The sequence below is a fragment of the Temnothorax longispinosus genome, chromosome 9, assembly GCF_030848805.1.
Source record: "Temnothorax longispinosus isolate EJ_2023e chromosome 9, Tlon_JGU_v1, whole genome shotgun sequence".
NCBI lineage: Eukaryota > Metazoa > Arthropoda > Insecta > Hymenoptera > Formicidae > Temnothorax > Temnothorax longispinosus.
Window position 1 is genome coordinate 12,478,572 of NC_092366.1, and position 18,564 is coordinate 12,497,135.

The 18,564-nt window shown below is 42.5% G+C and overlaps 1 protein-coding gene across 6 annotated transcripts in view; it reads right to left on the reverse strand.

The window, feature by feature from the left end:
* The window catches only part of Shab (Shaker cognate b), a 651,715-nt gene that overhangs the window by 536,522 nt on the left and 96,629 nt on the right, over positions 1–18,564 (reverse strand). For all 6 annotated transcript variants that reach the window (XM_071789559.1, XM_071789558.1, XM_071789555.1 and 3 more), the window contains exon 5: positions 15,539–16,385. In XM_071789559.1, the coding sequence (XP_071645660.1) occupies positions 15,539–16,385 (847 nt within the window). The remainder of the gene's footprint in view (positions 1–15,538; positions 16,386–18,564) is intronic.

Here is an 18,564-nt window from a genome sequence, read left to right on the forward strand (position 1 = left end):
ATGAAATTACAAAATCGGGAATAGAGCAACAAATTAGCAACAAAAAAGCACTAAAAGAATATGTCCTATTTTTTTATTTAACACAATTTTTTGAATGGCTGTGCTAACTTTAAACATAAGTTAGCACAGCCACTATATATATTTACTCTGAAACGGCTGGAGCAACAAAATTGGGAATTGAGCAACAAATTAGCAACAAAAGAGCACTAAATTTCTGTATAAATTTTATTCGATTGTGCTGAATTGGCTGTGTCAGCTTAATAGACGTCGCGGCCGCAGCATATCCCCACTAACTGGCTAGTTCGGACACGAACCATTAGCACGGACGCAAACCATGTGCGGTTACCGAGCGAAACGACGTAGTTGATGCGCACTTTCTCAGGCGGCGCGTCGGAAAATCGGGCACACAAAAATTGACGAAAAACGCCGGGATGGCCTCTCTCAGGTTTCTCTCTGCCCCGGCCATCCAAAGCATAACAATATCAATATTGCTAAAATTCCGCAGATTTCGATATATTTTTACAGCAGATATTGTAAAGATTGTGACGTGACAAGTCGCGTCCGCTACCCGGACGGGCTCGGCCGAGGGGAAATTCGGGGGTGTCTCCTTGCTCGGAGCGGGGGAGGGCCATATCGCGGTAGTATTAATTAAGTCTTTAAGCTTCTTTTAAAGGGATTGCCGGTGGTGACCGGACGACGTCTGTATGTAACGGCCCTGAGCCGCCACGAGGGACGAACGGAGGACGCACTCAGAGGGCGCTCGTCGGCCGGATCGCATTCGGACCTCTTCGCAAGAGCCGCCCAAAGCTGCCACCGGAGTTACGTTGGAGCGCTGCCACCACGAAGGAAACAGAGGGGGCTCAAGAAGGACGCCCTAAGGGAGCCTGGATGCGGGTACGAAATCTCGGCCCCAGCGAAAGTGCACGACCCGGAGGCCGCCACCCGAGGGAAGGAAACCGTCGAGTGACGAAGTCAAGGCCCGGCCAGCCTGGCCCATGCCATACCGACCATAATAGTTGCAACCCGGATAGCCGGACTAGTAATTTGAAAGAACCGCGTTCGAGGTGGAGACGTTACAAGCCGCGCCGCTGGAAAGGGCAGCGCTAGGAGGCAGGATGGAGCGCTCGGATCGAGAGCGCTGCGGGCTCGCTGCGCCGTCGTGCAGACGCGAGGAATCGGCGCGATGCCGGCGGGTCATTGTCCTGGCACTGTCTTGCCGGCCCGAGCGAGAGACACACGTCCCGACGACCGAGCCGAGATCTGCGAGGGACATCACCCATTACTGTAAGGTCACCACTCTGGCATCCCCGCGATAGTGAGGAGGGTTTGCTCGAGGCGCTGGCCCCTGTCGCGTGTCTGTTACCTGACTGCCTGAGGGAAATACCTGTTGCCTGCAGAATGAGCGCCCGATATCTTGCGCCGTTGCGCCCCGCCTTTGATCGAGGGAACCGGACTGGAATCCGTGCTGGGGCCCCGCCGAGAGCGAACCCTCACGTAAGTGGAGACCAAGAAGGCCCTCCCCGAGAACACCGTCACGGCCGACAGTCGCGTGGCGTAATCGTTAGGTGTTAATTGTCGTGGGAGGACCGGGATATACTTGGTGTTAATTGTCGTGTGAGAAGCGCGAGATATGTAAAGTCGCGATCGCGCCCTTCATGTTGCGGATTCGGGCGGTCGCGCAGTAAATTTGGGGAAACCGCGAGGCACGAGTGGCCATGTACTTTAAAGGGCACTTGGCCCTGTAGTCGAGTAGAGTGATCGGGCCTTTGAGGAAGTAAATCTTGCCTTGATTGCCAAATATTCTAAACTTTAAAAGTTAGTACGAGTATTAGCATATATATTTCGGTTCATTAATAATTGTAAGGCTAGATGCGAAAAAAGGCATAATTTTTTAACGCCGAAAAAATATGAAGATTTGTTACATTTTTTATGTAAATTCGTGCAGCGGCAAGAATTTGCCAGCGATATAGAACAGCTCAAAGGATCAAAATCTGTACCTGTCAATAGCAGATTATTGTCATTGAATCCATTTCTCGACGACAAAGATATACTGCGGGTAGGCGGTCGCTTGAAAAATACAAATCTAGTATACGAGTGAAAGAATTATATATTATTGCCTAAGGGCCATGCGATTACAAAACTCATTATTTGTTACGAACATATTAGAAATATGTATACCGGGGTTCAAGCTATTCTTTATTCAGTTAGAAGTCAATTCTGGCCTATAGCGGCGAAGGCTACTACTCGGGATATTATAAGAAAATGCGCAATATGCTGGAGGGCCAAGCCTTCCATGTCTGAAGCGATTATGAGTGATCTTCCCAGTTTGCGGGTTCAAATGTCAAGACCGTTCACGCATTGCAGAGTTGATTTTGGAGGTCCTTTTCTTATTAGGAAACATAAGAGGCGTAATGCCAAACTAAATAATTCGTACATTTGCGTCTTTGTCTGTTTCTCCACTAAAGCGATACACATCGAGCTAGTTGCTGATTTGACATCTGAATCATTTATGGGAGCTCTTAATGTCCATTACCCCCTTAGCGTGTGTTCGCAACGTGTTCAAGTTTCTCGATGTCATGGATCTGTCGTGTCACATCTTAGACGTCAGACCCGTCGTACGTAGGCCTCAGCCGGTGGCGGCTTGCGACCGGCCCTTACCGGTCACTACGAACTCATTTATTGTCACCCTAGCCTCTGGTGCGGTTCGAGATACAGTTATTGCTAAAAAGCGAGCGCGGCGTACACTTAAGCAGAGCGAGGTTTGCGATGGCGGTTCGGATTGGGGTGTGTACGTGAACGAGTTTCTCCCTAAGGATAAGTATGATTTGTTGCAACAGGCTAAGCGTGTTGTCAGGGAAAAGTCTTATAAGTATATCTGGGTGAGGCCGGTGAGGGATGGCTGTATTCGTGTTAGACACTCGGACGGTGAGCCTGTTATCCAGGTTGATTCGAGTGCAGATCTTGATAGGCTCGTTTGACGTGCACGTTCCGACCGGTTATTGCCTGACCGATCATTGTCTTCTGTTGCACATAGTAAATCTGTCTCGTCTACTCAATTTTGTTTAGCTCAGTTTAATGCTAATTCCCTTCGGGAACATATAGATTTAATTAGAATGCGTTTTGCTGCTAGCTCATGTCATTTCGGTGTCTGAGACATGGTTGCATTCTGAAGTTTCTGATGCTCTAGTAGCTTTAGACGGTTACTTTCTTATTCGTAATGATCGAGTGAGTAGACGAGGTGGAGGAGTTGCCTGCTTCGTACATGATTCATTGAAGGTTAAAGTTATTGCTGTTTCTTCGGGAGTTGACATCAACTCTCCGGAATATCTCATCATTGAAATCCGCTTACCTAATAACGAGTCTGTATTATCGAAACCTGACATCGAAGCCTCGTACGACAGGTAGACATCGGCGGCGAACACAAAACGCTGACGTGTGAAAGTGACGTGTTAAAATGACGAGTCAATTAACTGTCTCTGCCGATATTAGCAGAATGAACGAGGAATACGCCGAGTATCGATGCTCGGCATGTAAGAAGCCGATAAAAACGGAAGTGATAGCATGCAAGTCCTGTGCTAAGCTTTTCTACCATCCAGGTTATTGTATCTAAGCACAAAATTTATTATAGAAACCGCGAATTGGTGTCGTGTTCTGGCCCATTCGAGAAGTTAATTATTAGTGATGGTGATAAAGTAGCTGATATAAATAAAGCAGTGGCAGCAGCAGGAAGAGCAACAGCACCTGCAAAAATGAGTCCGGCGCCAAGCAGCGGAAATAAAGCAGCAGCCGCGAGTGGAACAGGGGATATTGATAGAAAAATAGATTGGCTTGTAAAAACAGTGAAAGAATTAAAAGTTGAGGCAGCATGTAAAAAAGAGAGTCTATGATAAAAGAAATAGTCCGTGAGGAGATGGGAGGCATTAAACAGAAAATAGAAGAATTGAGAAAAATGTTGACGCAAGGGGCATATGGATCGTCAGGTGGAGCGACAAGAAAATATAGCGATGTGATCTAGCGTTATCCGAGACTAGATTGACTGTAGAAATTGAGGATAGTGAGGTCAATGTACCGGGGTATAGTATAGTTAGATGTGATGCTGAAAATAGAAACACAGGAGGAGTACTGTTATATGTTAGGGATGATATTAAATTTAAAATAGTTGATAAGAAAAAGATAGTGTCAAATTGTTGGTGCGTGGTCGTAGAAATAAGAGAGAATTTGTATAAAGGTATGATAGCAGTAGTGTATCATTCGCCGAGTGCGTCAAATGGCGATTTCGTGAGATTTTTGGAAGATACGGTTGAAGATTTAATAATAAAGTATGACTGTATAGTGATAGGGGACTTTAATATAGATATAATGGTAGATTCATTTTACACAAAGAAATTGTTAACGGTAATGCAAAACCTAGGGATGAGGCAGTACGTTGATTGTCCAACGAGAGTTACAAAAGATAGTCGAACGATGATAGATTTAATTTTTTCGAATAAAGAAATAAAGGTACAAGTGAATGACAAACCTAAAATAACGGACCATGCATGGCTAAAAGTAGAATTTAATATAAATAAAAAGAGAAATAAATATAAAGAATTTAGAGGCAGGGACTATAGTAAATTTAATGTAGATGAATTTTTTAGAATAATGGAAGAAAGAACTGAGCAAGGTCAAGGACTAGATATAAGCATAAGGGCGGAGAGATTTGTTCATAGTATAGTAAATGTATTGGATACTGTAGCACCTAAGAAAAAGTTTAAGATTCCGAAAATATGGGAAGGGAAAATGTGGTATTCAGATGAAATTATAATGGCAGCAGATAGAAGGGATAAGGCTCACAGTAGAGCAATAAGCTCAGGTAAAGAACAAGACTGGGAATTTTTCAAGAATGAAAGAAATGCAGTAGTTAAACTTATCAGGGTAAAAAAGAAAGAATATTATAAGAATATGATAGATAATAATAGGAGTGATCCTACAAAAATGTAGAAAACTTTGAAAGAATTAATTAAAGGTGAGCAAAGGGGTTCAGAGAACATCGATAATGTAGATTTTGAAATATTAGAAGACATAGAAGAATGCAATATAGCTGATAAATATATTTAATATATATTTAATATATATTATGTAAAAAGTATTAGCAACATTGTGCAATCTATTAGTAATAAGGGGATAGAAGGCACAGGTAGAAGACCTATTTATGTAATTAAGAATAAGGGAATTATGGAAAATTTTGAGCCAATTAGTACAAGTGATCTGGAACAAATTGTTAGGGAACTACCACGAAAGAACGGAACAGAGGAAGGGATAAATAGTAATAACCTGAAAATGGTGCTACCTGTGATAAAAGATGAGTTTGTAGGGGTAATAAATGATTCGCTTAGGACAGGTAAATTTCCAGAAGGATGGAAAACATCCACGATAATACCGATACCAAAGGTAAACAAACCAAAAAAAGCGAGCGAGTATAGACCGATTAATATGTTACCGATATATGAAAAAGTATTAGAGTTAGTTGTAAAAAAACAGTTGGAAAAATTTCTAGAAGACAATGAAATAATAACCGAATACCAATCGGGATTTAGGAAACAGCAGTCGTGTGAGACAGCAATTCAAAGTTTTATCGAAAAATGGAAGTTGATAATTGAGGAGAAAAAAATGGTGGGGATGTTATTCCTGGATCTCAGGAGAGCGTATGAGACAATAGATAGGGTAAGATTAGTGGAAAAATTATATCAGTATGGAATAAGAAAAGTGGTACTGGAATCGATAATATCTTATTTAAGTAATAGAATGCAGCAAGTTAGATTCAATGATATATGTTCTAAAATAATTGAGACAGTATATGGCGTGCCACAGGGATCAGTATTAGGACCTCTATTGTTTATTTTGTATATAAATGATATAGTTAAAGTCTGTCCGGAGGGAAGTATATTTAGATTATTTGCAGATGATACGACCGCAAGTGTAACAGGAGAAAGTTGTGAGAAATTAGAAATAAAACTAAATATGGTGCTCGGTATACTTGAAGAATGGATGAATGTAAATATGTTAAAAATATATGCAGATAAGACCAAATATATGATAGTTAGAAGTATAAGTCCTTACGAAAAAAACACCCTAAATAACACCCAAAAAAACGCCCAAAAAACACCAAAAAATAATAGCGTAATTTCGGATCCCCAAATGGCGTTTACACCATTTGAGCATTAACGCCAAGAAAAACACCAAAAATGACACCAAAATTTTTTTCAATTTAATTCAATTTTTTCTATAATTCAAAGTTAGATATATGTATAATGTGGCCTCATAATAAGTTAAAGTTTTAACTTTGCATTTTATAATTTTTATCTTTTGTTTTATAATTGGGTGTCAACACTGAAACCCGATTGTCGACACCAAAAGTTAGGTGTCGACACCCAAAGTTTCGGTGTCGACACAACTTTGGGTATCAACACCAAAATTTGGGTGTCAACACCAAAAGTTGAGTGTTGACACCGAAACTTTGGGTGTCGACACCAAAAGTTAAGTGTCGACACCGACACTTTGGGTGTCGACACCCAAAGTTTCGGTTTCGACACTCAACTTTTGGTGTCGACACTCAAATTTTGGTGTTAACACTGAAAATTTAGGCGTTGACACCGAAAATAGAGTGTAAACACCCAAAGTTGGGCGTAAACACCAAAATCTTGGGTGTTTTTTTCGTAAGGGAGGAAAGAAATAAAAACAAACATAATAGTAAAAAGTTTGGATGGAACTATAATTGAGCGTGTCGAGATAACGAAACATCTGGGTGTAATGATCGATAGTAAACTCCGTTGGGAGAATCACTGTGATTATAAGTTAAAGAAAATAAGGAAAAAAGTGAGTTTTCTGAATAGAATAGGAAATGATATATCGGTGTACACTCGATGTACTGTGTATAAGTCTATCATAGCGCCTCACTTTGAATATTGCGCAACGATGTTAGTAGGCATGGGTGAAACGCAACTAAATCGACTGCAAGTGGCACAAAACCGTGCCATGAGAGTCATAATACAATGCTCGCGATATACAAAGGTAGAATTGATGCTGCAAACCCTTAAGTTTATGAATGTAAGACAGAGGTTAATGTACAATGTATGTATTTTTATTTTTAAGATAGTAAGAGGGATAGTAAATGCCAAAACATTTAAGTAATAGAATAGAAATAATAGGAGATGTGAGTGGACGGCAAACGAGGCAGGCTGAGAATATTAGAATTTAATATCGCAAGACGAGAAGCGCACAGAAAAGTCTATTTTATGAAGGTTTGAATATGTATAACGCCCTACCGTTAGAAATTAAGCAATGCGAAAGAATTGAACCTTTCAAACGTAGGTTAAGAGAATATATTGTACCTCATGTAGAGGAATCAATTTGAGGATATTTTATGTAAAAAATAGCCGAGAAGGCTAATAAAGCTCAATGAAGCAAGCAAGCAACAAAAAGCAAGCAAGCAAGAGCGAGCGCGAGCGCGAGCGCGAGCGCTCGCGCGGCGAGAGCGGAGCGCGAGCGCGAGGCGAGCGAGGCGAGCGCGATGAGCGAGCGCGAGCGGGCGAGCGCGAGCGCGAGCGCGAGCGCGAGCGCGAGTCGGCGAGCGCGAGCGACGAGCGCGAGCGCGAGCGCGAGCGCGAGCTGCGAGCGCGAGCGCGAGCGCGAGCGCGAGCGCGACGCGAGAGCGAGCGAGCGTCGAGCGCGAGCGCGAGCGCGAGCGCGAGCGGAGCGCGAGAGCGAGCGCGAGCGCGAGCGCGAGCGCGAGCGCGAGCGCGAGCGCGAGAGCGAGCCGAGGAGCGCGAGCGCGGAGCGCGAGCGCGAGCGCGAGGCCGGAGCGCGAGCGCGAGCGAGCGCGAGCGCCGAGCGCGAGGGCGCGCGCGAGTCGCGAGCGCGAGCGCGAGCGCGAGCGCGAGCGCGAGACGCGAGCGCTGATGCGCGAGCGCGAAGCGCGCGCGCGAGCGCGAGAGCGAGGCAGCGAGAGCGGCGAGCGCGAGTCGCGAGCGCGAGCGCGAGCGCGAGCGCGAGCGCGAGCGCGAGCGCGGCCGCGCGAGCGCGAGCGCGAGCGCGAGCGCGAGCGCGAGCGCGAGCGAGCGCGAGCGCGGCGAGGGCGCAGCGCGAGCGCGAGCGCGAGCGCAGAGCGCGAGAGCGAGCGCGAAGAGCGAGGCAGCGCGAGCGCGAGCGCGAGCGCGAGCGCGAGCGCGAGCGCGAGCGCGGAGCGCGAGCGCGAGCGCGAGCGCGAGCGCGAGCGCGAGCGCGAGCGAGCGCAGCGAGACGCGCGTCGCGCGAGAGCGCGAGCGCGAGCCGCGAGCGCGGCGCGAGCGCGAGCGCGAGCGCGAGCGCGAGCAGAGCGCGAGCGGAGCGCGAGCGCGAGCGCGAGGCGCGAGCGCGAGCGCGAGCGCGAGCGCGAGCGAGGAGCGCGAGCGCGAGCGCGAGCGCGAGCGCGAGCGCGAGCGCGAGCGCGAGCGCGAGCGCGAGCCGCGAGGCGCGAGCTCGATCTAAGCTCGATCGCTATATCGAGATCTCTCTATAGCGATATCTCTAGATATATTAGGATCTCGAGCGATATAGAGAGCTATATCTATATCTATTATATATATCGAGCGATAGCTCAGATCATCGATATCTATATCTATAGTATCTCTAGCTCTATCTCTATCTATGATCTCTCTCTAGCATATCTCTATCTCTCTATATCTCTCTCTCTGCAGCTATCTCTCGCTCTCTCTCTATCTCTCGATAGATTAGCTAGAGCGCTATATAGCTCTCTCTCTCTCTCTCTCTCTCCGCTCTCTCTCTCTCTCTCTCTCATACAATAAAAACTCTCTTTCCACCAATCTCAGGATCAAGCTCGTAACAACCTTGATCATACCGCATATTGATTACTGTTGCCTTGTATACCATGGTCTGACCAAGGAAACTGAACACCAAGTTGCAGAGACTTGTCAATTGTTGTATTCGGTTTATTTACGACCTTAAGCGAGATGAACACATTACTCCATATCGACGTAGGTTGAATTGGCTCTCCGTTGAAAATAGACGGTACTACTTTCTTGGATGCCAGATTTATCGTATCGTGCACTTGAGCTCACCATCATACCTGCGTGAACTTTTTACTCCGCCTGATCCTACTCTTAGGAAGTCTGACCGGCTTGCTTCATCTTCTGCTCAGACTTTTCATATTCTCTCATAGAACTCTAGATCCTCTTTTCCAGCTTTCTCCATTTACTCTCATTCTCTTCCTAACTCAGTTACCTCTCTATCATTGTTCTGTGCACTCCCTATATTATATTGCGTTAACCCTATTAGGTTTTCTCTAGCTGTTTTAGTATTATATTCTTTGTCTGAGAGTGAGCATATGCTGTTGTAATCAGACATTGTTGTCTTTTTTTTTGCCCCTTAGCATTGCTCGGGCATAATTAAACGTATCAATCAATTCCAGCTCTCTCTCTCTCTCTCTCTCTCTCTCTCTCTCTCTCTCTCTCTCTCTCTCTCTTCTCCCTCCCTCTCCCTCTCTTCCCTTCCCTCTCCTTCTTTTCCCCTCTCTCCCATTTCTCATTCTAACCTCGTTCTTGGAACCATCGTGGAATTCTCGGAGTTACCCGTGTAAAACGTTGACCCCTGCTGCGCATGCGCCTGCCTTGTCGATCTGCTTTTTCTACGCCTTACTATCCTCGGGTCTGACGTGTGCATGCGGCTATCTGAGTCGCGCCTGCTGTGATCTGCATGAACAGCCTTGGTCTCGCCTGATTGGTTATAGCGTGACACCGGTGGTGATTTTCTGGTGATATTGCGTCGAGTGACACTGTTGCAAACCTTGTGCTCTTGTGACTAGTTTATAGTTACATAATTTATTCTGCGATACTCATCGTGAGCGCGTGTGCATCAAGTGTACCAAAACAATCGCCGGTCAATCTGTCTCCTGTAGTGTATGCGCTAGGGAGTTTCATCCGGGTTGTGTCAAATCGTACTTAGTCACGAAGGCTGCTAGTGACTGTTGTAAATCTCAGCTGTCGAATATGCCGATCACAAGGGATGAACGCCGTACGTTTTCTCCTACCGTTCAGGGAGATACCGCGTCTGTTATTGTCGGTGCCGCACACTCTGGTGCGCTTGCACATATTACTACGCATGACACTGCGCGCGATACTGCACATGACTCTACGAATGAGCTTTTGCGTGGGTTGATTGAGCGGATTGAAAAGTCGGATGCGAAACTGACTGCTTTCATGGAAAAGTCAGATTCGAAGCTGTCTACGTTTATCGATAGTCAGCAACGCACCAATAAAGAAATTAGTGATAAACTCAATCACTTAAATCGGCTTACGGATACTGTGGCTCAAAATAGTCAGCGCATTGCTCAATTAAAGCTAGACAACGCCAATCTGGTTCGCGAAGTTCGTGAATTAAAATCTGCTCAGTCGTCTCAAGTGCTCACGGCGGCAATGAATTGATTGTATCGGGCTTGCCATCGACGACATCCTTTACTCTGTTAAAGCTGACTAAAAACGTGTTAACGGCATTAAATGTACCGGGCTTCTCCTGTCATGTTCTTGGTGCTAGATTTGTCAAAATACCACCATCTGTGACTCCTGATCGTGCCACTGTGGCTGCATCATCATCGTCTGCGTCATCTTGTTCGATGATTGTCACCATGGCCTCGAGTGTGGTTTGCAATGCGATCATTTCCAGAAAGCGTGAAAGGGGTGCCCTTAGACAGCGGGAGGTGTATAACGTAGATTCTGATCGTAATGTATACGTAAACAAACTTCTGCCTAAATGTACCTTTGATTACTACAGCAAGTTAAACGTATTGCTAAGGAGAGGGCGTATAGGTTTGTTTGGATTAAGAATGGCCGTATATGTGTTAGACATGCTGATAAGGAGCCTATTATTTGCATTGACTCTGACGCTGATCTTGCCAAGCTTGGCTGACGTGTCCGGCCCGCCCGTTCTTTGTCTTCGATCGTTCGGCGCAACTCAGCATGTAATTCTTCTCTGCGCGATATTGCTCAGTTTAACGCCAATTCTCTTGGTGGACATATTGACTTCATTCGTTTACATTTTGATACTAGCTCCCATCACATCATTTCTGAAATGATGTTTCTGAAACGTGGTTTCATGCGGGTGTGCCGGACGATCTTGTGGCTCTGGACGGTTATTTTCTGGTTCGTCATGATCGGTTGGGGCGGATGGGTGGAGGAGTTGCTTGCTACATACACAACTCTTTAAAGGTCAAGTTAATTGCTACCTCTTCTGGGGTAGAGTTGAATGCTCCGGAATTTCTTTTAGTCGAAATTTGGTTGCCGAGTAACGAGTAACGAGGTAGTGCTGTTTGCGTCAATTTATAGAAGACCTAAAGGCGCCTTTTTTAATGACTTCGTTGAATCACTTACCGGTGTTTCTCATCTTTATAACAATATTATTATTGGCGGCGATCTGAACTGCAATCTTTTGAGGAGTGGTTTCGAGGCTAACTACTTGCGTAAACTCATGTCAAGTTTATCTTTGAACATTGTCGACTCTGAAGCCACCTTTCATACCGCCACTTCTGATTCGTGGTTAGATGTTCTGGTTGTGGATGACATTGACAAGGTTTTATCGTTTACCGAATCTTCGAGCCCATTCATTGCAGGACATGATCTACTTAAAATGTCATTCTCTCTAAATCGTACGTTTGACTCTAAGCAATCTGTACTGCGGCGTAGTTATAGGAACTTTGACACCTCTGTGTTCCTTGAGCATCTTCAATCCTTGGCAATTAATGTTCAGATTGTGAATGTGACTAACGTTGAGAAGGTTTGTTCTCGTCTATCGTCTACCTTGCTTGACGTGCTGGATGTGTTTGCTCCTGCTCGTAGATCCGTGATTAGAAGGCCTCCTATTCATTGGGTCACTGATGAACTTAGATCCCGACTCCGTACACGTAATCAGCTGTACAAGCAAGCCAAACGTTCCAATAGTCTTCTTGGCTATGCTAGATACCGACATCTTCGCAACCAGCTTAACACTGATATCAACCGCGCCAAGAGTAATTTTCACTTTGCCTCTCTTACTAACGTAACCGACTCTGCTAAATTGTGGAGAGAACTTGCCCGTCTTGGGCTTGTCAAGTCTACGTCGGTTTCTCCTCTCCGTTTTTTCTCACCTGATCAACTGAATTCATATTACGTCTCTGTATCTAATACTTCATCACCTTGCTCGTACATTAACTTCATGTCAGCCATTGCTTTAGTTTCTAGTCCTTCTCAACGTTCAAAGTTTGTTTTCTCTATTATTCAGCCTGATGATGTATATAAACTTATCACAAATGAACCTCTTCATTCCTTTGCATCTGGCCAGGACGGTATTCCGCTTTATGTTCTCCGTATTGCCTGGCCTGTTATTTCCCAATGGCTCACTTCACTGCTTAATTGTTCACTTCAATCCTCCGTATTTCCTTCATTATGGAAACGTGCGTTGATCCGCCCTCTCTCAAAGATTCGCACTCCTCTGTCTCCATCTGATACTCGACCTATTGCTAACCTTCCGAAAATGTCTAAAATCCTTGAACGAATAGTGGCCTCACAGATCACTGACTATTTAAACAAGCATAATCTTTTGAATCCCAGACAGTCTGCGTATCATTCAGGTTACAACACGCAATCTGCACTTTTACGCGTCTGTGATGACATAAAAAAGGGAATTGATGACAGGCTTATCACAATTATGATTCTCTTCGACTTCAGTAAAGCCTTTGATACTGTTCCACATCTTCGTTTACTTATGAAGTTAAAAGAATTAGGATTCTCTGACGAGGTCCTTGTGTGGATATTCTTCTATCTCACTGACCGTTCTCAAGTAATTGATGATGAAGGTAATCTCTCAGACTGGCTGTTCACATCGTCCGGCGTCCCTCAAGGTTCTGTACTAGGTCCTCTTCTGTTTGCACTGTATATTAATGATATAGGTGGTTTTCTGTCGTTTGTGTATCATATGCTCTTTGCTGATGATATACAAATATATCTCCAATGTTCTCGTGCTGACATTCTCCATGGTCTTGAAATGATTTCCAGAGATGCGAACGCTATTTTTGACTATGCAAATTTGAATAGTCTTAGACTTAATCCTGCGAAATCTAAGGTATTGATTTTTGGTAGTCATTCCTATGTTAATGATATCGACTTCCATAACTTACCACCTATTATTGTAAACCAAACACCTATACCCTTTGTTAATGAAGCCAGGAATTTGGGTGTAGTTTTTACGTCTAACTTGTCTTAGAAAAAACACATTTTACACATCTCTCAAAAAGTTCATTTTTCTTTGCATAAACTCAAGTTCAATAAAAATTAACTTTCTACGAGGTTAAGGATAAGGCTGGTATTAGCTCTAATTATGCCACACATCAATTACTGCTGCTTAGTCTATCACGGTTTAAATGGTGGTTAAATACTTTATTACAGAGACTCGTCAATTGTTGCATCCGCTTTATCTTTGATCTCAAGAGAGATGAACATATTACTCCGTATAGACGCCAATTAAGATGGCTTTCAGTTAAAAATAGAAGACAATATTTTCTTGGTTGTCAAATGTTTCGCATACTTCACATGTGCTCCCCTTCTTACTTGCGGGAAAATTTTACGTTGCCTGATCCGCTGTTGAGGAGATCTGACCGCCTTCCTCTTGCGTCTCATACATTTCATATTCCTTCTCATAGAACAACCACGAACAGAACTCTTTTCATCTTTCTTCTATCTATTTCTGGCACTCACTTCCTGTCAATATCACCTCTACTTCCTCATTCCCTACCTTTAAGAATCTTCTCAAAGCATTTTTGCTTGCTCGGGAAACAGGGTAACATTCCTGCTTATGTCTTCTGTTTTCTCCTGTACTTCTTGTTTATTATTGTTGTTTCTTTACTACATAATTATACTGTATATATAACTATTATATATTAACGCAACAGATTTCTTTATATAAAAGATGCAAAAAAATAAATTTTTGAAAAAATTATTTCTTGTGGTTAAATATATATAAATGTTTTTATTATAAAACTTTCCACACATGTACGGGAGGTAAATTGACAAATTTAGAAATTTTCTGTTACGGCCCAAAAATAGTTTTAAAGGGCGAAATTGCCCCTCTCATATGTAAAGCGGCTTTTTGCTTTTTTCAATAGATAAATCTCAAAAAGTATACAAAATATCAAAAAATGTTTCATATAAAAGTTTTATGGCAAAAACACCTCTATTTAACCACGTTAATAAAATTTTGAAAACAATTATTTTAATTTTTAATAACAATTTTGTTTAAAAAATTATTCTTTCAAAATATTAATATTATTGAATAGAGGAACAACGAAAAATTTCTTTTATCTTTTTCCTCCCTTATTATACAAATGTGGAAAATTTCATTAAAATCAGAATTTTGGGGTTTGCGAGATCTTGTAAGAAGTTGGGTATGTAAATATACCGAATAGGGGCCTACCTCCTATAACCTTAATGTATATTATAGAAGTCACCCTTCTGAGTAACCTTCAGAAAGTTTTAGCCGTCGCTCGTTTTATATTAAAAAATTATTGATTAAATAATTTTAATAAATAAAACGTAATTTTCTGATACCATGTACATTTAAGGTAGTCCTTTTGTGAGAATGAGTATTAGATAGGTACCTAAATTTGATATATGTTAAATATACAGTAATAAGGGGCATGTGTACGAAAAATCAGATGAGGTTACCGACACTTTACAAGAAATAAGTCATTCTAAATATGCGTTCGCGGAGCGTGCTATTGTCATTCTATTATTGTTTATATCTAATGAACGAGAAAGATAGAATGATGCAAATTGCCACGGCCGAGGTTTTCAACGAATAATAGGTACATGTACTTAACGATTAGATAAATACATTACTAATGTCTTAAAATATTTCCTAAAGTTTCCGGATTTCGTACGTATCCCTATCTATGCATAATTACTAAAAAATTTTTTATGTGGAAATAACTTTATATTTTTACAGACAATAAGCGGGGAGACTATCGAGCAGTATGCATGTATATGGATTACTCTACTAAAAAAAAAACGAGTTGATAACTACGGGAAAGAGGGACGCATATTATTTGCACAATTGCATGTTAACACACCCTTTATTTTGCTCCCGCGCTGAGTCTTAGTTTAAGTATGTATCAAAACCGAAAAATCCTGAGTTCTATAACAATAATGATGGCTTTATAAATATCTTACATTGAGACTAATTTATAGCCGTAGGAGCCTCGATAAATCTCGAGGATTGATTGAAGTATCGTAACATGGAGTTAGGTTATATGAGTAACCCCATTTTACAATATTGCTATTAATAGAATTAAAGGGTGAAAAAAAGAAAATAATAAAAATATACTAAGCATAGGAGATAATATCACTCAAAAGAAATTAATTAATAGATCAGAAATAATAATCTTGAGTCAAAATCAATTTTGTTCAATAAACGAAAAGCATCATAGCGCGAAGCAGATCATAGATCGTATCCTTCGCGCGCACATTGGTCCGTCGCTTACCGGTGTCGACGATGACGTCGATGAGATCCATACTCTTGGCGAAAGCGTCTCTCAAGTTGATGTGATGAAAAGACACGATGCTGCCTTCCCGTTTAGCCCTTTCAAGAGCCTCTCGCCTCTTGATGGCTTTCTCTCGTCTCATCTGATTCTTGTAGAATTCGGCGAAGTTGTTGACGATAATGGGAATGGGCAACGCGATTACCAGGACACCACATATACAACACACACTGCCGATCACTTTGCCGAGCGGGGTCGTGGGGTAGATGTCGCCGTATCCGACGGTGGTCATTGTGATGCCTGCCCACCAGAAGGTCTCTGGAATGCTTATGAATTTGGTCCCGGGCTCCTCTTTCTCGGCAAAATAGGCGAGACTGGAGAATATGAGGACGCCCATTGCCAAGAAAAGCATCAGTAGCCCTAGCTCTTTATATGAGTTACGTAAGGTAAAGCCAAGACTCTGCAGCCCAGTCGAATGACGGGCCAACTTCAAGATCCTCAGGATCCGCATTATACGAAAGACCTGCACTACCCTGCGCACGTCTTGGAACTGGTCGTTCGCATTTTTGTTGGTCTCGACTAGGAATAGAGATACGAAGTACGGTAGTATCGCCAGCAAATCAATCACGTTAAGACCGCCCTTGAAGAACTTCCATTTGTCTGGTGAGGCACTGAACCTAAGCAAGTATTCGAGAGTGAACCACGAAATGCACACAGCCTCCACCATAGCGAGCTGCGGATTGTCTTGGAAGTTTCCTTTTTCATCATTTACTTGCATACTAGGAATGGTGTTGAGAGTTAGAGCAATCGTTGAAAGTACAATAAAGAGTATGGATATCACAGCTATCACCTGAAAAAGCGATGGATCAACTGGTCAAATAAAAATAATTAATTGCGAACTATTTGATCTATGTGTAAAATATTTTCTTCTCTTAATATGTTTCTTTATCTGACCTTATTGAAACTGAGTAAGTGAGTGAGTGAGTGAGTAAGTTAGTGAGAAAGAAGGAGAGAGGGAGGAGAGAGGAAAGGAGAGAAAAAAAGAGAGTAAAAGAAGGAAGAGGAAGACAAGAAAAGGAACGAAGAAAGAAACAAAGAAAAGAAGGAGAGAGAAAGGGAGAGAGAGAGAAAGAAAGAGAGAGAGAGATGCCGGAATATCTTTCTTATACTGATCCGCGCGTACACACGCACGATGGCACCCACCTCTTCTCCTTTCTCTCTTCCCATCCCTATCTCTTTTCCTCATTTCTACCCACTTTTTCATCTACATTTACCTCCTCATCCTCACTATGCTCTTTCATTCCTTCCTCCTCCCTCTCTCTCTCTCTCTCTCTCTCTCTCTCTCTGAATATGCACGCGCGCATGTGTTTGTGTATAAAAAAGAAATACTTTTAATATATATAAACTTTGTTTTCCTTATCGTCTATGTCAACATGGTGGAACAACATGGAATATGACAAATAACTGACCTTTGCTTGAGTCTCCACAATTAAAGCATACAAGCTACTACCATATATGACGAGCGATAGATAATTCTATTAAAATATTTGGAATTCAAATATGACTTTCCCTAGAAATCTTAACACTATTAACGTCGCGAATATAAATTGTTTTTAAGAAATACGCAGCAATAGTGTAGGAGTAGGGGAGACCAGGACAAAGTCGTCACTATTTTTTCGGTGCCGATTTTTAACAACAAAACAAATAATTTTAGTAAAATGTGGTATACCGTTGTAAAGAGTGAACCTTTAGCTACAAAATGTATAAGGACATTTCTGGTCTACGTCGCTTTGTTCAACTGGTATAAAGTGAAAACTACAAAGGTGCAAAAATTGAAATGTCAAAATTGCCGGGGCGGAGTCGTTACTCCATTCTCGGACTGAATTTTAAATGAAAATTCATAATTCCGTTCATGAAAAATGATAGAATACATTTTATTAATTATTTTTTAATAGAAAAATGGAAACATTAATTAAAAACACAATGGCGGAAAATAATTACAAAAAAAGCGCACGCACTTATGTACCCTACGCTCGCACGAAATGCACTGTTTCTCGTCAGCTCTGTTCTCTGTCATCTCTGAGCACACGCAGCACATATTATCCAAGTCCTCGCCGGAATCCGATCACTACTGCTTCTTTGACTTTGATTTTCGCCCGAAGCCTCCATCATATGGTTTAGTGACGACTTCTAGCCCCGGACATAGATTTTAAGTTTGATCACTTATGAAATATTAGAAATCAACGAAAATAAAAAATTTTCACTGAATTCGTGTTCAGCATGTATTACTCTTCAGAATCACTTATCTCGAGATTCGGAGAGAAAATAATATTTAAAATTTTCAACGCGCAAAAAATTTTACTTTTGACCTCCGAAAACAAGTTTGCCTTAATGAAAATTACAACATGGCATTACTCTCACTAAATAGTCCAGTCATTTTGGTAGTTTTACCTGGAAAGTTTTCCGGGAGTTTTGAAAATTGGTAATTTTATATATTTCGATGTGCTCTTTCCGAATTTCAACTTTGCCACCTCGTATCTTTGCCGCTCGTGCCGCCATATTGGAAAAATGACGCCTAAAAGCAGTTTTTTGACAATATCTCCTTTCCGACTCATTCCACGATAAAAACATTTATATACAAAATAAAACTAGAGAAATTTCCTACAATTTATGTAATAACCTTTTTTTTCGTAAAATTAATAGTTTTGGCATACGAGCGCCGCAAAGTGTAGTTCAACACGCGTTTTGGCCTAAAAACTCACCTTTCCACACCACCTTGAGGTAGAGTAAGCGGCGCGTTTTTTTTAACCGTGGTATCCCCAGTAGGCCTAGTCCACATGCAATTCACTATTCTAAAATTTAGCGCATTCTTCTTCGCTTCGCTGTTCTTGATGGACCAGGTGTTGCGAGTTCATCGTCATTAGTACTGATCGAAACGTCACAGACCGAAATTTCTTCCACATCATCCGCGATGGGATTATCAGTTTTTCATCGCAATCCTCTTTGTTCTCGATTTCATCATACGTTTG